Source organism: Bubalus bubalis, chromosome 2 (assembly GCF_019923935.1).
Source record: "Bubalus bubalis isolate 160015118507 breed Murrah chromosome 2, NDDB_SH_1, whole genome shotgun sequence".
Classification (NCBI taxonomy): Eukaryota; Metazoa; Chordata; class Mammalia; order Artiodactyla; family Bovidae; genus Bubalus; species Bubalus bubalis.
In genome coordinates, this window is record NC_059158.1 from 53,508,505 (window position 1) to 53,532,016 (window position 23,512).

General features: G+C 37.6%; 1 protein-coding gene across 2 annotated transcripts in view; it reads right to left on the reverse strand.

The window, feature by feature from the left end:
* The window catches only part of TUBGCP5 (tubulin gamma complex associated protein 5), a 52,164-nt gene that overhangs the window by 16,867 nt on the left and 11,785 nt on the right, over positions 1-23,512 (reverse strand). Inside the window, exons 4-12 of one of the 2 annotated variants that reach the window (XM_006060634.3) lie at positions 19,500-19,596; positions 19,043-19,122; positions 18,519-18,654; positions 14,173-14,287; positions 5,510-5,599; positions 4,962-5,055; positions 4,232-4,478; positions 2,322-2,524; positions 1,034-1,149 (exon numbers count right to left, since the gene is read on the reverse strand). In XM_006060634.3, coding sequence (XP_006060696.2) covers positions 1,034-1,149; positions 2,322-2,524; positions 4,232-4,478; positions 4,962-5,055; positions 5,510-5,599; positions 14,173-14,287; positions 18,519-18,654; positions 19,043-19,122; positions 19,500-19,596 — 1,178 coding nt within the window. The remainder of the gene's footprint in view (positions 1-1,033; positions 1,150-2,321; positions 2,525-4,231; positions 4,479-4,961; positions 5,056-5,509; positions 5,600-14,172; positions 14,288-18,518; positions 18,655-19,042; positions 19,123-19,499; positions 19,597-23,512) is intronic. The other variant, XM_044932146.1, reaches the window with a different exon arrangement.

A 23,512-nucleotide genomic window follows, 5' to 3' on the forward strand; every position in this document is an offset into this window, starting at 1 on the left:
GTTAACTAGGAGAAATAAGTATACTAGAGGTATATTTGGTAATATTTTCACATCTTTTATCTCATCATTAATTTATTCTCCTTGATTCCCATTAATGAAGCCATTTGACATCACCTAATTCACCATTTCATGGCAAATAAAAGGGGAAAAATTGAAAGCAGTGACAGGTTTTCCTCTCGTGGGCTCCAATATCACTGTGGATGGTGATTGCAGTCATGAAATTAAAAGATGCTTGCTCCTTGGAAGAAAAGCTAGGGCAAAACTAGATAGCGTATTTAAAAGCAAAGACATCACTTTGCCGACAAAGGTCTGTCTAGTCAAAGCTATGGTTTTTCCAGTAGTCATGTACAGATGTGAGAGTTGGACCATAAAGCACACTGAGTGCCGAAAAATCGATGCTTTCGAACTGTGGTGCTGGAAAAGACTCTTGAGATTCCCTTGGACTGCTAGGAGATCAAACGAATAATCCTAAAGGAAATCAACCCTAAATTTTCTCCAGATGGACTGAAGCTGAAGCTCCAATACTCTGGTTACCTGATGCGAACAGCCAACTCATTGAAAAAGACTCTGATGCTGGGAAATATTGAAGGCAAAAGAAGAGGACGGCAAAGGATGAGATGGTTAGCTAGCATTACTGCCTCAGTGGACATGAATTTGACCCAAGTCTCGGAGATAATGAAGGAAAAGGAGGCCTGGCGTTCTGCAGTCTATGGGGTGCAAAGTCACGACTTAGTGACTGAACAACAATTCATTTCAAAGGACTCAGTTTGCCTTTCACCATACCAGCCATCCATAAACATACTATAATTCAAAAAATGCAATTTGCTAATATGGAAAGCTGTGAATTGACAAAACATTGGAAACAATTTTTTGGCGGGTGGTACCTGATGTCTTCTATTTATATAAAAATGCAAGAGAACTTGCCTATGGTGACAACACAGCCCTATTACTGGAACTGTCCCCCCTCCCGATATCATCTGAGGCTAACGGAAATGCTGGGGAGAAGAGCCAATGTCTGGTGCACCTCCCTCACCTCTGGATGATGAACTCCCTGGCAGAGTCGCACAGGTGCCCATGCACGATCCACTCATCCACAGTCTGCAGGTAGGGCCGCACGGTCTCCACCCAGAGGGAGAACAGCAAAGAGACCTGAAGAGAGGCATACCCATTCTCAGAACTCCCTCGTCCTTGGATAAGATGAGGCTCAAGCATTTCTGAAGCACCTTTTAAAAAGTGATTCCTGTTTGTTTTTTTTTTTTGCCACACGGGCCACATGGGATCTTAGTTCCCCAACCGGGGATCAAACCACGTCCCATGCAGTGGAAGCACAGAGTCTTAACCACTGGATCACCAGGGAAATCCATCTATGTTTTTTGAAACAAAGTAATTAATTAAAACCCCAAAATACATGCTATAAAATCCTTATGAAAAACCTCACCTACCTAAATATGAGAAACCATACTGTCCGTAACAGCACTTTCTTAGTAGTGAAAGTTACACAGGCACAACAGTTCTAAACTGGACAATCCAAACTCTATCCAAACAGTGCTATTAGCAAAATGTCCATTAACAACAAGGAAGTGATTTCATTCTACTATATATATATATATATAGTTATTAATAAAAAAGAAAGTACAGAGATGAAAGAAATCAACTTCCTTTTAACTGAAATGCAGTACCAAAATGGTGAGGAAAAAAGGATCACACCAACAAACTAGGTGAAACACCTAAGTTATGTGCCTAAACAAACCTGCAGCTATCTACATCAAAGTCTCCAGTTAGATTTGCATTTTTAAATTATAGTAAAAAAAATATACTATCTTAACCAAAGTACATAGATTGGCAGTTTTAAGTATATTCACATTGCTATGAAATAGGCCTTTCTAATCTCTTGCATGCCACCAAACTTAAACTATGTACCCATTAACTATCCCCTTTTCTCCTCTTCCCCAGCTCCTGGTAACCAACACTCTCATCCTCCTCTCTGTGTCTATGAGTTTGGCTACTCTAGATACATCACATAATAAATTTGTATTTGTATTTAACAAAGGGTATGGTGAGTATCTATATCAAAGTCAGCTAGGTATTTTTCCCATCTTGTTTTATTTCATGTTTTGCTCTATTTTTGCCACATTCATCTGGCGAGCTTGGCAATTATAGCTGAAAAGCTAGTTTTATGCAGCCTCAAATTTAGAAGCTAATTTAAAAACTCACAACTGTCTGACACACCATTTTTACAAAGATCTACAACAGGCTATCCACCACTCCTATGCTGAGCAGAATGAGTCATACACAGTGGACTAGACAAGGGTCCCACCTACAGTTTGCTCAGAGGCTTCTCCAACATTGTCGTATTCAAGAATGGCTTTGTACAGGGTGTTGAGTAGATGAGATGCTCGGACAACGTTTCGAGTGTCAGGTGGAACTTCTGCTACTCCAGTACTAAACACTTTGTGCAGAACTTTGAGTTGAGCCAATCGAGGTGACAACTTGTCCACCACTATTGCAAGAGTTACTGTAGTATCTGCAAATATCAAGAAATCAAACTCCTTAGCAAGGAAAAATATCTGCATTCGAAATGTGATAGAAATGTTAAGCCACTTATGGAAAAGTATGGAACACTGGAGGATTTTTTTTTTTTTAATTTACTTTTGGCTGCACTGGGTCTTTATTGCTGAATGCAATCTTTGTCTAGTTGCGCTAAACAAGGGGCTACTCTAGTCGTGGCTTCTCATTGGGTGTCTTCTCTTGTTGCAGAGCAACGGCTCTTGTGAGCATGAGCTTAGCTGCCCCACAGCATGTGGGATCTTCCCAGACCAGGGACTGAACCTGTGTACACTGCACTGGCAAGCAGACTCTTAACCACTGGACCATGAGGTGAGTCCAGGATGGTGGGTATTAATCTCATGTTACAAGGAACTAATTTCCCCAAGAAAGAACTCCTTAAAAGAAGGAAAAGACAACTCAGCAGAAAAATAATTAAAGGAACTGACAATTCACAGAAAAGGAAATTCAAGCGATTCTTAAACATACAGAAAGATGTTCAACCTCACGAAAAAAAGACTGCAAAATAAAACTATACTGGGCAAATAAAACAGACTATAGTGGGCTCCTGTTTCATTGAGGGGAGGCAGAAAAGGGTGATTAATAAAGAAAGGGCAGCATGAGCGAGTTCCCTGGTCAGGAACAGCTCTGAATCCTAAATATGGAGGTGGTAATACAAATCTACACATGTGGTAAAATGCCAAAGAACTAGAGAAAGATTTACTTACCTCCTTGAAAAACAAGTACCTGCAAAACTGGTGAAACCCATGTCAGGCCTGCAGACTAGTCATGGTACTGTGTCAGTGTCAATTTCCTAGTTTTGATTACTGTATTTTAAGTGTCAACACGAAGGATGCTGGGTGAAGTGAACATGAGACCTCAATGTACTATTTTTTACAATAGTTGCATATAAAAGTTAAGGGAGAAAAACCTGCACTGGGCTACCATTTTCACCTAACATACTGGTGAAGATCCAAAAGTTTGATAACACACTGCTGACAGGACTGAACAAATGCATACTCATATATATTGCCAGCAAGGGTGTAAAGTTATTTATCTACACCTCCATGGAGAACAATGGGACAGTAACTACTAAAGTCACATGTGCCATCACATACCTTCTGACTCGGCAATTCACTCTAAGAATTTGTGCTAGGTAACTTGCTGTACATGTGCACAATCACTGATATGTAAGTGGTTATCACTGAAGCTGGCAACAGGAAAAGATCAGACACAGCCCAGATGTCTGTGAAAAGGGTACTGGTCTACGATACACCCATACAACAAAATGCTCAGTTGGTAAAAAAAAAAGAATGAGGAGGCTCTTTAATTAAATACTTGTATGATTTAATTCTCAAAATTGAAATGGAAAACAATTTGAAGACAGTAGTGAAAAGACTACTAGGCCTGTGGACATGAATATGTATCGCTGTTGTATGTCTAAATTATATCTGGAAGGATGCTCAAGAAATGGATCACTTGGTTGCCTCTGGACTGGGGAACCAGTGGAGGAGGAAAAATTTTTGCTGTAAATCTTTCTATACTGTTTGGATTTTTAGAGATATGAATGGCTTAAAATTACAAATTTAAAATAATTTAAAAAAATGAGTGTATTCAGGACAATTGCTTATTTGCCATGTAAATTTCAAATCTTATATCAATTATTAAAGGAAGACTGTTTAAATACCATTATTGATGATGCACTTCTCAATTTGTGCAAGTTCCTCTTTGAAATTAATGAAGTATTTGTACAGGGCCCACATGAAAGCCTGGTATGTTCTAAAAGGTGCTTCCGTTGACTTCTTAGGAACAGAACCATTTCCAGGTAACATGCTTTCAGAACTATGCCCCATGACTTCATCAATGAATTCCTGGAGTCGAAACACAACCTGGCCATATGCTGCGATTTGTTCTAGCACTGATCGTAAACAGCTCTACAACAGAAGCAAACCACAACGATTTATAGTCAGACTTCTACAGGAATTCTAATGAGTATTTTCCTCACTATAAATTATTTCTTTTGTGACTGCTTGAAACAGTATGCTTATCAAAAGACAAAGTAATACAGTAAATATTTAGTTTTATATTCAGAGGAAACAGCATAAGTATTAAATTTTATATGATATAGAACTGTGGCTTATACTGTTTCAAAACACACAAACAAAAGGTATATGTACTACAGGCAAAAAATTACAGTAGATAGCTTTCCCAATACGAAATGAGAGAAAATACAAAACTAAACATGAACACCACAAACAATATTAAAGAATTCTCCAAGCACTCTAAAGACACAAACTTAATTTTGCCTTCTGAAACTCAAATATGTTTAGTAGTTAATTTCAATATTGCAAAATGTTGTAAAATTACATTACCATGGTTTATATAAATCTTAATTACAACAAGCACAAACAACTTACATGTGTCAAATGAGTTACCATAATATTGTTCCTCACAGTTACTTTTCCATCAATCAACTGAAATATAAAGAGCTTTTTTACCCCTGAAAGTAACCTGAAATGAAATAAAAAGATGAATATAAGTCTAAAAAATATTCACTACAGTAATGTCTAGGAAATTTAAATAAAGATTCTGACGAGAAAGGTGAGGGAGGGCAAAGAGGTAAGATAATTAGAAAATAAAAGACATCAGCCTTTTTATCTGATTATTTTAAGACTCAACATATTCCAATTTCATCTTTAAAAAAGTCCAACACAGTGCTGTTAAAGCATTTCCTCACGTAGGTGATGGTCAAAACACAACTTCCCACTTTTGAGAACCAGAATCTGGAAATCTCAGCAGGTAACAGCACTAGATTAGGTGTCTAAGGACCTGTTTTGGGTTCAAATCTAATGGCCTATTTTTAATATACATGTGAAATACCCTCAGACACCTTTCGTTAAAAAATCAAAATTCTGCTTCTCATTAATAAAGTCTTTAGACTATGAATTAGGTTAATGGATCTTACCATAAGGTTTCCCGAATAACCTGTGTTTCAGTAACAAAAACTCGGTCATCTGGAACATATAACGGGTCACTGCTGTACAAATGTTGGTCCCTATTAGATAACAAACATCAAATGCCAATGAAAAGATGTCTCATTAAGTAAAGTTAGAAGTCTCAAAGAGTGTAAGTAATTTACTAGCAATTTAACAAGTATTCAATAAGTTAATAAACATAACACATGCTTTAATTTTCCTCCCATATTCATTTTCACAAGTCAACTGAAATACTCTCAGAGAAGCACTTTCAGAGTATTTGTTATGTTTATTGCTGACTTAAGCAATATTTAAAATTATGTATTGTTGTTTTGGGAAAAACTGTTAAACTATTTTTACAGGAAGTGCATGAAAACAGAAATCAAATAAATGGCCTAATATATACCAATCCATCCACTCTGAAAATAAACAAATCAAAGACAGACTATTGTTAAATAATAATTTCATTATGAAATTAAATTAAATAATTAAAGTAATTAATTAAAAGCTAAATTTATCAATTCAATTAAAATTAACAAAAATTTCAAGAAAATTTGAGATCTGTTTTCCCTTCTCACTTGGCTGCCTTGGGAATAAACCCTCTTCTGCTGCAACCTTGGTGTTTCAGAATTTGGCTTGCTGCTCAATAAGTGAATAGACCTAGTAAGTCGAGGAAATGACCACAGGGTAAGTGGCAAGTGTAAAGTGTTATAAAGAATAAGTGACTCAGGAGAATGGCCAAGATGGCAGAGTAGGACCTTAAGCTAATAATATCCTCTCATAAGCACATCAAAATTGCCGGGGTCCAGCCCTGGCTGATCCAGGGTATTCGAAGGAGAGACGGCGTAGGTGAGGATCAGGAAACAATTGCTTAATTAAATGTTAATTAAGGATATAAAGAGTAATAGAATGAGGATAGCTCAGTGAGGAAATTCAGTGGAGAAAAGCGGCTGAAATAAGGATAGCTCAGTAGAAAAATTCAGTGAAGAAAAGAGGCTGAATAAAATTTCAAAGCAGGGAATTTACGTCACCTACGAAGGCCGCAGGCATCCTCCTGTTCTCCCGAAGGAGAGGAGACACTAAGGCCTCCCTGGTCAGATCTTAGAAGCCCAGGCAACATTAGTAGGCTTGACGAGCTTCCCCGCCTCAGAGGAAAAATTCAGCCAGAAGGTGATAGAAAGAACGACATGGGGAGACCAAGTTTCGGTGAACAAGGCCCGCACTTTATTTTTCAAAGTAGTTTTTATACCTTAAGTTATGCATAGAGGATAATGGGGGAAGGGGTAGAGTCATGCAGTAAGCCAGGCTTTCTTCCTGCAAACTTATCATATGCAAAAGTTTAGGTGATTTGCATCATCTTCTGGCCCGGAGGCCTGTTAACATTTTAAGAAACTTATTTTTCTCTAAAGGTGATTATTCTAAAGTCAGGCACCACCCTCCAAAAGCATTAGATAAAGTTGCATTCCTATAGGGCAAAGGTGTGGTGGGCTATAACAACAAAAAGAATTAACTCAAGGGTCCAAGATTACAAACATTAAAGCTACTACTTACACCAATTATATTAATCAATACTCTGCCAGGGACACAGCAGGTAAGGGATATGGAGACTTAGCAGCAAACATTGGCTCAACAAGTGAAAATCCCTTCACCAATACAATTTCTAATCAATCTTTTAACTGCTCAAAGGAATCTGTATTTAGACAGTTTAGAACATCTCATGCCTCTCACAGTTGGGAGGCTCTGAGCAATCACATGTGGCCGGAAAAACCTATTCAGGCAGGCTAGAGGACTTCCAAATGAGTTTGTAGGTTGAAACACTGTCACACCCAGGAATTATTAACTGGAGCTGTAAGTTAACTCTGTTTTCAGAGAGAGGTAGTGGGGGACAGCCCCCCGTAAAGTCAGAGGTGTAGGTGAGAGGACAAAGCAGAAAGTAGGCAGACTCTGGTTTGGGGGGTAGATGCTCGAGAATTTCCAGGGGGACTCCTGAGGCTCGATCCTGCCTTTGCGTATGCCGAGCCTCCTTCCTCGTGACCTTTGCCACGGCGGAGTTCCTCACGCTGGCTCCTGGCAGTAATAGACTTCCAGTTGGGCTATTCCAGATTCTGAAAGATTATGCTGTGAAAGTGCTGCACTCGATATGCAATATGCCGGGAGATGGCTCCCGGCACAAAATGACACCTACTGCAAAAAGAAAACCTGATGAAAAACACTGGAACATATCAGTATTAAATAAATATTAAGTCAATATTACTTAATATTAAGTAAATATTAAAGAAGGAACCACAAGACAGGTAGGAAAGGTAGATTTGCAGTGTGATCAAATCCATTTAACCCCTAGGTAGGTGACCCACAAACTGGAGAATTATTACAGAGGTTCTCCCACATGTGAGCCTTTGCTGGATGCCTGGCACCAGAAAGAGGAGAACATTTAGCTTCAAAGGCTAGTGGGGCATGATTGCATGATCTCTGCAGCCTTGAGGGAAACAGACTTCACTCTTAAAGACACACAAAATCTCAAGCAGACCAAGATCGGGGACAAAAGCAGCAATATGATAGGAACCTGGGCCAGACCTACTTGCTGGTCTTGGAGGCGGGAGATGGTTCACATTGGGGACAGACACTGGTGGTGGATATATCAGGGAGCATTCACCTACATAAGCTCTTGTGGAGGCTGACATTTTGGCACCAGGACCTGGCCCTAGCCAACAGCCTATAGACTCCAGGAAGTGCAGGGATACCTCAAGCAAAATAACAAACTGGGCAGGGATACAGTCTCACCCACCAGGAGAGAGGCTACCCAAAGACTTCCACTTCCTGAGCCCATAGCCACTTCTTTACATGCCCTAAGATATGACCCTGCCAACAAGAGGGACAAGACCCAGATCTACCCACCAGGGGGCAGGCACCAGGCCCTTGTGCAGGAAGCTTGCACAAACCTCTAGACCAGCATCACCCACCACGGGACAGACATTACAAGCAAGAAAACCACAGTCCTGCAGCCTGTAGACCGAGTCCACAAATGCAAGCCAGCCAACACCCTGGGACCAGCGGGCCCCTGGCCCTTTATGCTAAGAGGAGAGTGCACTATTGGGGCACACAGGACATTTCCTACAGAGGGCCACTTCTACAAGGTTGAGAAATGTAACTAACCTACCACATTCATAAAAATATACATAGCAATTTAAACAAAATGAGGTGACAGAGGGCATATGCTTCAGATGAAGGAATAAGATAAAACCCCATAAGAGTAAGTGACGTAGAGACAGACAATTCATCCAAGAAAGAGTTAAAAGTAATGATTGTAAAGATGATCAAAGGATGTGAAAGGAGAATGGATGTACAGAGAAAGAAATTAGAAGTTTTTAGGAAAAAAGTGAGAAAATATAAGGAACAACCAAACAGAATTGAGAAATACAGTAACTGAAAACTACACTAGAAGGAATCAACAGTAGACTAAATGAGGCAGAAAAACAGATCAGTGAGCTGGAAGACAGACTAGTGGAAATCACTGCTGCTGAACAGAAAAAAGAATAAAATGAAAGGAGATCCATTTTTAAGAGACCTTTGGGACAACATCAAGTGTGCTAATATTTATAGGATAGAGCCCCGAAAAAGAAATGAGAGTAAAGGGCTTGAAAAAAATATCTGAAGAGGCAATAGCTGAAAACTTTCCTACTTGGGAAAGGAAACAGTCACCCAAGTCCAAGAAGCACAGTTTCCTATGGGATTAACTCACAGAGGAACACACCAAGATATATTACAATCAAAATGACAAAAACTTAAAGATAGAGTATGAAAAGGAACAACGGAAAAACAACAATACAGGGAACTCCTATAATGCTATCAGCTGATTTTTCAGCAGAAAATCTGCAAGGCAGAAGGGAAGAGAATACAAAGGCAGGGTATCTAAAATGCATTTGAAATTAACAGATCAGTAATTTAAAACAAGCATGTATGTATACAGACTGCTATACAAAAACCTCATGGTCACTGCAAAATAAAAATCTATAATAGGCATACACAAAAAAAGGAAAAAGATATTCACACATAACATTAAAGATAGTCATCAAATCATAAGAGAACAAAAGAAAGGGGAAAAAAAAGACCTACAGAAACAAATCCAAAACAGTTAATAAACTGGCAATGCTGCTGCTGCTGCTAAGTCGCTTCAGTCGTGTCTGACTCTGTGCGACCCCATGGACTGCAGCCTACCAGGCTTCTCCGTCCATGGGATTCTCCAAGCAAGAACACTGGAGTGGGTTGCCATTTCCTTCTCCAATGCAGGAAAGTGAAAAGTGAGAGTGAAGTCACTCAGTCGTGTCTGACTTTTACCGACCCCATAGACTGCAACCAACCAGGCTCCTCCATCCATGGGATTTTCCAGGCAAGAGCACTGGAATGGGTTGCCATTTCCTTCTCCAAACTGGCAATAGAAACATACATATTGATAATTACCTTAAACGTAAGCAGACTGAATGCTCCAACCAAAAAACACAGTCTGGATGTACAGGTACAAAAACAGGACCTGTATACATTCTGCCTACAAGAGACTCACTTCCGATCTACAGAGACATACTAAAAGTGATGGGATGCAAACAGGTATTCCACGAAAATGGAAATCAACACAAAGTTGATGTAGAAATAATTATATGAAACAAAACAGACTTTAAAATAAAGAGTTACAAGAGACAAAAAAGGACATTACACAATGACCAAAAGATCTAGCCAATAAGATATAATGGCTGCGTAAACATATACGCAGCAAACATAAAAGTACCTGAATGTACAACTAAAATGTTAACAAATCTAAAAGGAGAACTGATAGTAACCGAAAAATAATGGGAGATATTAATACCCACTTACATAAATGGACAGAGCATCCTGACAGAAAATAAATAGGGAAACATAGGCCTTCAGTTACACATTACAGTAGATCACCTTACTGATACTTATAGAACAGTCCATTTGAAAGCAGTAGAACACACATTCTTTTCAACTTCAAATGGAACATTCTCCAGGACAGATCACATGCTGGGCCACAAAGGAAGACTCGGTAAATTAAATGGAAATCATACCAAGCATCTTTTTCAACTACAATGCTATGAGACTAGTGATCAACTATGAGGGAAAAAAAGCTGCAAAAAAAAAAAGAAAAAGTGGGTCATGGGTCACTGATGAAATCAATGAAAAAATAAAAAAAATACCTGGAGACAAATGAAAACACAAAAACATTAATCCAAAGTCTATTTACTGGACACAGAGGTTCTAAGACAAATGCTTACAGTGATACAAACCTAACTCAGGAAGAAAGAAAAATCTTGAACCTTGTACCTAAAGGAACTAGATTAAAAAGATGAGCAAATAAAACACAAAGTTAGTAGAAGGAAAGAAACCATAAAATAAATGTTAACAGATCTAAAAGAAGATATTGACAGTAACACAATAATGATGGGAGACTTTAAATAAATGAAATAGAGACAAAGAAATAAAGAAGACCAATGAAACTAAGAGCTGGTTCCTTGAAAAGATAAACAAATTTGACAAACCTCTATTTAATCAGACTCAGTGGGGGAAACACACACACACACACACACACAACCAAAACAAAACAGAGAGAAGACCCAAATCAATAAAGTCAGAAATGAAAAAGGAGAAGTTAAAACTGACACCACAGAAATATGAAGGGTAATGAGAAAATACTATGAGCAACTATATGCCAACAAAACAAACAACCTAGCAGGAATGGACAAGTTCCTGGGAATGTACAATCTCCCAAGACTGAATCACAAAGAAATAGAAAGCATGAACGAACAAACATCCAGTTATTAAGTTGAATCAGTACTCAGAAAAAGTCCCAACAAACAAAAGACCAGGACCAGATGGCTTCACAGGTGCATTCTACCAAACATTTAGAGAAGAGTTAACATCTATCCTTCTGAAACTATGCCAACAAAATTGCAGAGGAAGCAACACTTTTGACCTCACTCTATGAAGCCACCATCACACTGATATGACAGATATCACACAAAAAAAGAAAATTACAGGCCATCACCTGATGAACACAGATTATTAATACAAAAATCCTCAACAAAATACTAGCAAGCTGACTTGAACAATGCATTTAAAGGATCATATATCATGATTAAGTAGTATTTATTACAGGGATACAAGAGATTTCTCAGTATCTGCAGATCAGTCAATGTGATACACCACATTAACAAACTGAAAAATAAAAACCATATGATCATCTCAATAGATGAAGAAAAAAATCTTTGATAAAATTAAACATCAAAATATGATAAAAACTCTTCAGAAAGTGGGCATAAAAGGAACACACCTTAACATAATAAAAGTCATATTATAACATCATACTTAAAGACGAAAAATTGAAAGCATTCCTCTAGGATCAGGAAAAAGACAAGGATGTTCACTCTTGACACTTTTATTCAACATAGTTTTGGAAGTCCTAGCTACGGCATTCAGAGAAGAAAAAAATAAAAGGAATCAAAATTGGAGAAGAAGTAAAACTGTCACTGTTTGCAGACGACAGGATGCTATACATAGAAACTCCAAAAGATGCCCCCAGAAAACTACTAGAGCTTATCAATAAATTCAGTAAAGTTGCTGGATACAAAATTAATATACAGAAATATGTTTCATTTCCATACACTAACAACAAAATGTCAGAAAGAGAAAGGCAGGCAACAATCCCATTTACCATTGCATCAAAAAGACTAAAATATTTAGGAATAAACCCAGTTAAGGAGGCAAAAGATCTGTACTCTGAAAACTATAAAGATATTAATGAAAGAAATTTAAAACAACTCAAACAGCTGGAAGGATATACAGTGTTCTTGGACTGGAAGAACAATATTGTTAAAATGACCATACTACCCAAGGCAATCTACAGGTTCTATACAATCCCTATCAAATCACCCACGGCATTTTTCACAGAACAAAAGTCTTAAAATTTGTATGGAAATACAAAAGACCCAAAATAGCCAAAACAATCTTGAGAAAGAAAAACGGAGCTGGAGGACTTAAGACTATACTACAAAACTACAGTAATCAAAACAGTATGGTACTGACATAAAAACGTACATACAGATCAATGGAACAGGATAGAAAGTCAAGAAATATAACCACACATTCATGGTCAATTAATCTACAACAAAGGAGGTAAGAATAAACAATGCAGAAAATCAGTCTCTTCAATAAGTGGTGCTTGGGAAACTGGATAGCTGATGTAAAAAAATGAAATTAGAACATTCTGTAACACCATATACACAAATAAACTTAAAATGGATTAAAGACCTGAGTATAAGATATGACATCATAAACTCACAGAAGACAACATATTGAAATATTCTCAGACATAAATCCCAGCAATATTTTGTTGTACCTGTCTCCTAGAGTAATGAAAATAAAAACAGAAACCAACAAATCATACACAATTAAATTTAAAATCTTTTGCACAGCAAAGGAACCCATAAACAAAACAAAAAGACAACTGAGCAAATGGGAGGAAACATTTGCAAATAAAGCAATGGATTAGGGATTGATTTCCAAAATCTATAATCAGCTCCTATAGCTCAGTATAAAAAAACAAACAAAACATCAAAAAATGGGCAGAAAACCTAAACAGATATTTCTCCAAAGAAGATACACAGTTGGGCAACAGACATATCAAAAGATGCCCAATACTACTAATTATTAGAGAAATGCAAAACAAAACTACAATGAGGCATCAGATCATACCACTTAGAATGACCATCATTAAAAAGTCTACAAATAATAAACGTTGGAGAGGGTGCAGAAAAAAGGAAACCTCTTCTACTGGTGGTGGGAATGCAAACTGCTGCAGCCACTAAAGAGAGCTGTATAGAGGTTCCTTATAAATTAACAACAGAATTACCATATGATCCTGTATTCCACTCCTGGGCATATATCCACAGAAAACTCTAATTTGAAAAGATACCTGTACTCCAATGTGCATAGCAGTACGATTTACAATAGTACAAGACATGGAATCAACCTACATGTCCACTGACAAATGAATGGATAGAGATGTGGTACACACATACACACTAACTGGAATATTATTCAACCATAAAAAAAAAAAAACATCATCTGCAGCAGCATGGATAGACCCAGAGATTAACATACTAAGTGAAGTAAGTAAGAAAGCCAAATGCAAATATCATATGATATCATTTATATGTGGAATCTAAAAAAAAAAAGATGCAAATGAACTTATTTACAAAACAGAAATGTACCTATAAGCATAGAAAACCAACTTACAGTAACCAAAGGGGAGAGCAGGGGTGAGGGGGGAGATACACCAGGAATTTAGGATTAACATATATACTACTATATTTAAAATAGGTAAACAAGGACCTATTATATAGGACAGGGAACTATATTCAACCTCTTGTAATAACTCAGTGGGAAAGACTCTGAAAAATATATATACATACACAAATGTATGTATGCGTAACTGTATACCTGAAATTAATACAACACTGTAAATTAAGTATACTTCAATTTTTAAAAAGTTTAAGGAACTACTTGATTTAAATCACAACTCAAAACCAAATTTAAAACATAAAGTTTCTTCTGTCAACACATGAAATGAAAACTAGCTGCTTACCAGACAGTAGCTAGATTGGAATGCAAATGTAAACTATGAGGAAATCTTGAGGACCTGACTGTCCAGTACTGATGCACTACATGCTGTTCCAACCAGCTTCGGGCATCTGGCTCATCTAGTGGAAAGAAATTTAGTTACATTTAAGTTATAAGAGTTAAGAAAAGAATACCTGATCAACTTTGCTATGATAGCTAGACTTAGGATTCCATTTGAATATTCAACTGAAAAAAGCTCTTTAAAATAACAGGTATCTGACAACATTTATATATATATATATGTGTATATATATATATATATAAAATCAGTTAAAACTATAAAGAGATATATATACAAAATTTAATTAATGTCATTGCTACAAATTAAAAAAGTTACTCAATCTTAAAATGACCCCATGAATAAAAATACACAAACAGTATATTTGAATAGTTTAATAATCATGAGAGACATTGAAATGGTAACTAAAGATGTTTCCAAGCACCCCCAAAGCCTCAGGACTAGTACTAAGCTTTGAAGGATTAGCCATCTTACACAGATTGGTGCAGAAAACAGAAAAAGAGAAAGCTACTAACATTATGAGGCTAATATAACCTTGCTTCTAAAACCAAATGAAGACATAATATGAGAAAGTAATTCATCAAAGAATAAAGATTAAAAATTTCCATTTAAAAAAAGCTAATAACCCAATCCCACGATGTAGTTAAAAGAAGTTTAGCTTAGGAATACAATAATGATTCACAATCAAAAAAATCTATCAGTAAAGTATAGAGCAAAATAGATGAATTATAGAATTACCTCACAGATAAAGAACAGCATTTGATAAAGTTTAATATTTAGTTATGATTTAAAGACTCCCAGAAAAACAGGAATAATAGTCTTAATTTTGCAAAGGCCACATATCCAGAACCTATGCCAAAACCATCACACTTAACTACGGAATTTCATGGGCAACCTTCTTGGGATAAAAACCACTCCAGGAAATCCATGCCCATTGCTACTGCTTCCTCTGCAGACTAGAGGGCTGGCCAGAAAAGAAACATGGTTAACATTTCATTAATAAGATATTAAGAACTGGTAATGGATAAAACTGTCAATATTTGCAAAGAATACTGGTCATCTATTAAAAAACCCCAATATTTTGGGAATTAACAATATATAATTAATATAAGAGTTCAGCAAGAATGCTGGGAAAAAAACAATTTACAAAAACCAAGTGTCCCCCTACATCAGCAATAAATAAAAGAAAAAAAGACACTATTAACCATAACAACTAATAATACACATAGAAATCAACAAATACTTAAGATCTTGACAAAGAAAATTTCTAAAATCTAGTAAGACATAAAAGAATTAGAATAAATATAGATATTTCCACAGAAAAGATGTCAAATCTCCTCAAGCTAAATCTATAAATTCAATTCAATCCCAATAAAAATTCCAGGTGGATTTTTTTTTCCAGCTGGATTTTTAAAAAGGAACTTACCAAACTGCTCCCAAAATGTCTACAGAAGAATAAAAGTCTACAAATAGCTAAGCCAATTTTGGAAAAGAGCAAAGGAGGTGAAGGGAAAACTTGCCTTCTGTGTGTTGAAACACATTACAAAGACATATAAACAGTCTGTGCTTCCACAACTCACACTCAGGACAGAGAACTGAATGTTCAGAAATAAGTGTATCAATATACAATAATTTTAGAACCACAAAGCAATGTGGAAAGAATGGACTGTTCACTAGACACTGCTGGGAAATTTGGTCCTGACATTGGAGAAAAATAAGCTGTTCTTCATTTCATACATAAGAGAAGATCTGGTGGTCACTGAAGAGCTACACAAAAGCTATAAAAAAGCAAAGAGAAGGAAAATACAGGGGAATGTTTTCATAAAGAAAAATATCAAGGTTCAAATTCTAACCATATCATGAAAAATTCACAGATTTAAGTACAACAAAATACTTTAAAAAATCAAATTCTGTTTAAAGGATACCATGAAAATGTTAACAGGGGACTAAGGGAAGAAAATAGCAATGTATAAAGCCTTGGAATTACTATCTACATATACCAAGAACTCTGATTGGTGGGGATGGGCAGGAAGGACATGAAACTCCAAAGAAAAGCAAGGAAAGGACATCAGTGGACACATCATATAAGGGGCAAACCTGAGGGAACCAAGGGATCCGAAATACTTATCCTGAGTAGTTAGACAAACACAAATGAAAACAGCAAACCAAATCAAAGTGGGTGATCTAATCAAGTAGGGATGAAACTGTGGGCCATGTCCATAAAATAGGCATGGCACCAGGGAGAAGGGGAGAAGGTAGCTCAGGCCTATCAACAAGAGAAGCAGTACACAAGTGTGGTGTTGCAAACTGCAGTATCCTATGTAGCCATTAGAGCAACAGAAAAAGTGTTCATAGAGCAACACGGACACATTAAAACAGTTAAATGAAAAGAGCGAAAAGAATAGAGGTTACACACAGCATATTATCAGCATGTAATTTAAAAGTAAAATACAACCAATCGACACAGTGTACTTTACAAGATCTCAATATGTTTGAGAACAGATATCAAATACATTAGAAGAGCTTGTCACTGGGCTGGCAGAGAAAGCAGAGTGAGAATCAGAAAGAGCAGATGAGCAGAAATAAGCTAAACCAAAAGGCCCTGCACAGGCTGCTGTTCATGACATTGAGCTGATTAATCCACATTCTGCCCTAAAGGTCCAATTCAATAATGAAAAGAGAAAAGAAACCAGGAAATTATTAGCATGCTAAATCAGTTTTAACTACTTTATGTGCATTTGGCAAGATTCAGGTACAATAAACAGGGCCAGGCCAGAGATCCTAGCTTCTGGAGTTAGCTTCACAGCTGTGTGCATGAGAAAACCATTATAACCACATCTTTGTTTTTTATCTATAAAATGAAAAGTAGATGTTCTAATCTCTAAGGTTGTTTCTAGCTCTTTCTGCTGCTGCTGCTAAGTCACTTCAGTCATGTCCGACTCCGTGCGACCACATAGACGGCAGCCCAGCAGGCTCCCCCATCCCTGGGATTCTCCAGGCAAGAACACTGGAGCGGGTTGCCATTGCCCTCTCCAATGCATGAAAGTGAAAAGTGAAAGGGAAGTCGCTCAGTCGTGTCCGACTCCCTGCGACCCCATGGATGGCAGCCTACCAGGCTCCTCCGTCCATGGGATTTTCCAGGCAAGAGCACTGGAGTGGGGTGCCACCGCCCTCTCCACTAGCTCTTTCTAGATTCTACCAAATCATACTTTTTCACTAAACACTGAAAAAGCATTAAAATTTAAATTGTGTAAGATATTTTTCTTTTATTTAGTCACTAACTTTAGAACTTTTTGATGAAGGTGAAAGACAGTGAAAAAGCTGGCTTAAAACTCAACGTTCAAAAAACTAGGATCATGGCATCTGGCCCCATCACTTCATGGCAAACAGGTGGGAAAACAATGGAAACAGTGACAGACTTTTTCTTGGGCTCCAAAATCACTGCTGGAGGGTGACTGCAGCCATGAAATTAAAAGACGCTTGCTCCTTGGAAGAAAAGCTATGACCAACCTAGACAGTGTATTAAAAAGCAGAGACATCATCTGTCTAGTTAAAGCTATGGTTTTTCCAATGGTCAAGTATGGATGTGAGAGTTGGATCATAAGGAAGGCTGAGAGATGAAGAATTGATGCTTTCAAACTGTAGTCCAGGAGAAGACTCTTGAGAGCTCCTTGGACTGCAAGGTGATCAGACCAGTCAATCATAAAGGAAATCAATCCTGAAAATTCATTGGGAGGACTGATGCTGAAGCTCCAATACTCTGGCCACCTGATGTGAAGAGCAAACTCATTGGAAAAGACCCTGATGTTGGGAAAGAGCGTAGGCAGGGGGAAAAGGGGATGATAGAGGATGAGATGGTTGGATGGCATCACTAACTCAATGGACATGAGTTTGAGCAAACTCTGGGAGACAGTGAAGGACAGGGAAGCCTGGCGCGCTGCAGTCCACGGAGTCGCAAAGAGTTGGACACGACTGAGCAACTGAATAACAACTTTATCAAAGCCAATCTTTCTTCAGTATAAATATAGACAAACCATTTAAGACTAACGAAGTTCTCAAACCTATTAAAAAAAAAGACCAAAATTGCACTGTAAATGCCTTTTCAACATTAATTCTGTAGAGCTATAATACTTAAAATGCGTTACAGAAGATGTGCCAATGGTTTAAAAAGGTTTGTTTATTAGGAAGGCAGAGCTTACCAATGTTGTAAATCACATGGGACTGATCCTCAAAGCTTGCCTTTCCTTTTAGAAAATTCTATTAGAGATGCCAGCATTCTGAACACACAGTACCTTTCCAGATGACTCGAGGCCCCAGTTTTCTGTTTTGATCTTGTTCTTCTAACGGTGTCCTGTCCACCTGAATCCCAGAGTCCTCTCTGCTTAAGGACTGTTGATCATTTTCATCTTCACTTTCTTCAGACCAATTCTGATTAAAAGAAGGAAATACACCTTAACCTTAGAGCACTTAACAAATGGACCTATTTAGATGAAAAGATTATGAAAATTTCAGAAGCAAAAACTGTATCAAATGAAACTTTTTATACATGTTGAAAGTTATTATTACAGGATGGAATTATTTCTGGTGGCAAAAATCCCTAGATTTATAGCTCCTTAAGGAATACATATATTCATTCTGATCAACTTTCTAGTACCAATATTTTGGAGCAAGATCTTAATAAAAATTCCATAATAAACTACTCTAATTTAATGAAGAGTGTTCCTATTTTAGATAAGTTACTATGGGGTAGAAAGATCCATAAAAATAATCTAAATAACCTGGGATGTATTTATATAGCAAAAGTACTGCCACTCACCGGTGTGTTTACAGTTGGGCCAAGGTCAATTTCTTCACCTTCCATCAAGTATTTTCCCCAGTCAAAATCATCCTTCTTTTCTAAAATATAACAAAAGAATTTCAGTTTTATCAGAAATATATAGGAAAGAAACCCAAAATATAGTAAAAAGTTTAGCAAAACCCAAAATAAAACATACTTGAGAAATTAAAGTTCAAAAGTGGTGAAACAATAAATTGACATTCTAATATATTTAAAATTTTAATATTTTATCTTCAGTTCTGATTTTTCTCTTTACATAATTGAAAGTAGTTTAACTCACAGTCATGATTTATATTTTATATAAAAATTTACAATTACAATTGCATTTCAAGACAATAGAAATATTTATTTCATACATTTATTTACAGCTTTTTATAAACTCTCAGTGTCTAGTAATTATATCATAAAACAATTTCTCTCTTATTTGGTAACATACCCATTTCTTTATCTCTTGGTGTTTCCACATAATTGCTGTTTGAAGGAGAATCAGACAGACACAGAAGAAGTGATAGTATGGAATAATGTACATCTGTCTTTAAAACAAGAAATGAAAAATATGAATCACTGAGGTTGGTAAGAGCTTTCTAAACCAGTTTGAGTAAATAAAACTTCACCCTGGGACTTCCCTGGACATCCAGTAGTTAAGACTTGGAACTTCCACTGCTGGGGGAACGGGTTTGATCCCTAGGTGAGGAACTAAGATCCTGTATGCCAATTTGGTGCAGGCCCCTCCCTCAAAAAAAGAACAGATTACCTCATGACAGTTATGTCCTCAATTTTTTTGTGCGCTTCAAGAAAACAATCACACCTAACATCTCTAAACTTGCTTTTATAGTTCAAACATGCACAGATAGAGGAACCTGTGCAATAACGCACTACCTGAATCATAATGAGGAACTGTCAAGACAAACGTCAACTGAAGGACAAGCTACCAAATAATTAGCCTGCTCTCTTCAATAAAGTCAAGGTCAGAAAAAAATGGTGAGGAATGTTCTGGATCAAAGGATACCAACTGGTGAACCTGAACAAAAAAAGTACACAGATGTTCCTTTTACTATTCTTCAACTTCTATACTTTTTCAAAATTTAAATTGTATTTATAAAAGTCACATTTAAAAAGGTGTCAAAGTTAAAAACACTCCAAGTAAGTGAACTATGCATGGAAACTATGTACTATTAAACTATGCATGGAACAGAGAGAGGAGATGAATTACATTCAAGAAATGGAAGAAAGTTTCAGGTGACCTCTCCCTATTACATAATGTGTGTTACTTCATGTACATCTTCATAGGGTTTATCATAATTATAACTGAATAGCTATTCAATAACTACTTGGGTAGTGATGATCATGTATTGCTTATTCTGTATTCCTACAACCCAGTGACGCCAGGGACACAGAAGACACTTGGTAAACCTCCCTAGGTATAAGGCAATGTATGGCTAGTAAGACTGCAAGAGCTGCCTCTTTTTAGATCATTCCTCTGCTTGGAAATACCTTAACTTCCTTTAACCAAAAAAAGAAAAACAAAAAATGAAACTTTAATTCCATAGAGAAAAGTGGTCTAAAATGTAAATACTTGAAGAAAATAACTCCCAATATATAAATCTATTATTTTGTGGTAATCATTTACATCAGATTGCTTATTCTGAAAGAACTCTGTACACCTGAAACTACAGTTTCATGTATTAGTAATAACATACCAATGGTATTAAGGAAAAAAGACTGCTGCTAAGTTAGGACTCTGGAAGTTAATGTTTAGATGATACAGGAGACTGTCTAAGATGGGGGATTGGGAAGCTCATCTCCTATAGGCATATCAAAATTGCAACTATTTACAGAGCAACTAATAGTGAGAATGATGGCTTAGTGGTAAAGAATCTGTCTACCAACACCGGAGATGCAGGTTCAATCCCTGGGTCAGGATGATCCCTTGGAGAAGAAAATGGCAACCCACTCCAGTATTTTTGCCTGGGAGATTCCATGGACAGAAGAGCCTGGTGGGCTAGAGTCCATGGGGTTGCAGAAGAGTCAGACATGACTTAGCAACTAAACAACAACAACTGGTGAGAATGCCCCTGCAGGCTAACAGAAAAGATCTTCTACAACTAAAGAAACAAAGAAGGAATCACAATGAGATGGGTAAGAGAGGTGGGGACATGGCATAGTCAAGATCCATGCACCCAGTTAAAATTATCCTCCCACAAATGGGAGTTCTCCCCAAGGAGTGAGGGGTCTGAACTACACATCTGGCTCTGCAGCCTTGGAGCTCTGCATTGGGAAGATGAGCCTCTAGAACTTTTGGCTTTGAAGGCCAGTAAAGCTTATATTCAAGTGACTCAGAAGGCTATGGGAAACAGACTTCACTCTTACAGGGTGAACACACAAATCTCACATGTTCTAGGACCCAGGGCATAAGCAGCAATTTGAAAGGAGCCTCGGTCAAACCCACCTGCTGATCTTGGAGAGCACCCTGAGGACACAGATGCTGGTGGCAGCCATCTTGGAGTATTTCTCTAGCCTATTAGCACAGGGGGCTTACCTGCCCAACAGTCAATCAGCAACAATCCTAGGACCCCCAGGCAAGCTGCCAGCCATGTGGAGACCAAGGCCCTACCACCAGTGTGTTCAGGACCCAGCCTCACCCGCTAGTGGACCAGCACAGGGACTTCCTGGGTCCTGAAGCCAGCTGTGCCAGGCGCCAGCACTGCCCACCAGCAGCTGGCAGACCTAGATGAAGCCAGCTCGTGCAGCCAACCATGCTGAGGATCAGCCCTATGTACTATTGTGCCTACAACAGTTAGCCCACAACACAAGGCCCATGTAGCCCACAGAGGGGATACTCATAGAGCAAACAGCTCTGGTGACCAGAGGGCAGTGCTCTGCCAGGGGCCCAGAGACATCTCTTACATAAGGCCACTTCTCCAAGACTGGGAAACATGAGCATTCTACCTAAGGAACAGAAATAAAAACAGAGGATTAGGAATAATGAGATGACATAAAAATATGTTCCAAATGATGGAACAAGATAAGATGCCAAAAAAAAAGAAGCAAAGTGGAGATAAGCAATCTACCTGGTAGAGTTTCCCAAACTCGGGAGAAGAAGAATGAACAGAATGAGAAGCATGACAAAAAGTTAGAAAACACAAAGAAAAACCAAACACAGGTGACGAATACAATAATTGAAATTAAAAATACACTAGAAGTAATTCACAGTAGATGAGATGATATAGAGGAATGAATGGATCAATGAAGTTTAAGACGGAGTACTGGAAATCATGTAAGCTGAACAATCAAAAAAAAAATTTAAAACAAGGATAGTTTTATGAGTGTTCTGGGACAATGTCAAGAATACTAACATTCATATTATAGGGGGAGGTCCCTGAAGGAGGAGGAGAAATGGGCAGAAAACTTATTTGAAGGGATAATAGCTGAAAAATTCTTTATCATGAGAAAGGAAACAGACATCGAGCTCAGAAACACAGTGTTCTAAACAAGATCAACCCAAAGAGATCCACCCCAAGATACACTGTAATTAAAATACAAAAAATTAAAGCTAAAGAGACAATCTTAAAGTCAGTAAAGGAAAAACAATGTTACTTATGAAGAAATTCCCTTAAGGCTATCAACTGGCTTTTTTGTGGAAACTTTCCAGCCCAGAATGGAGTAGCATGATACATTTAAAGTGACGGAATAAAAAAAAAAAATCTACAACCAAGAATACTCTACCCAGCAAGGCTACATTCAGATTTAAAGGAGAGATCAAAAGTTTTAAAAATAAGCAAAAGCTTAAAGTGTTCAACAACACCAAACCAGCTTTTCAAGAATTGTTAAAGGGACTTCTTTAAATGGAAAAGGTCACCACTAGGTCACCACTAGAGATAGAAACGGAGAAGGCAATGGCACCCCACTCCAGTACTCTTGCCTGGAAAATCCCATGGATGGAGGAGCCTGGTAGGCTTCAGTCCATGGGGTTGCTAAGAGTCGGACAAGATTGAGCGACTTCACTTTTACTTTTCACTGTCATGCATTGGAAAAGGAAATGGCAACCCACTCCAGTGTTCTTGCCTGGAGAATCCCAGGGATGGGGGAGCCTGATGGGCTGCCGTCTATGGGGTTGCACAGAGTCGGACACGACTGAAGTGACTTAGCAGCAGAGATAGAAAATTACAAAAGGAAAAGTCTCACTGGTAAAGATGAATATACATTAAAGGTAATAGATCAACCACTTACATAGCTAGTAGGAAGGCTAAAAGATAAAAATAATAAAATGGTCTATATCTACAATAAGTAATTAGTATTAATCGTTTAGTTGTGTCCAAATCTTTGTGATCCCATGGAATGTAGCTCTTCAGACTCCTCTGATAAATGATCCATATCCACAATAGTAATTAAGGGATACACAAAACAAAAAGATATACAAAATGGAACAAAATAGAAAGCCCAGAGATA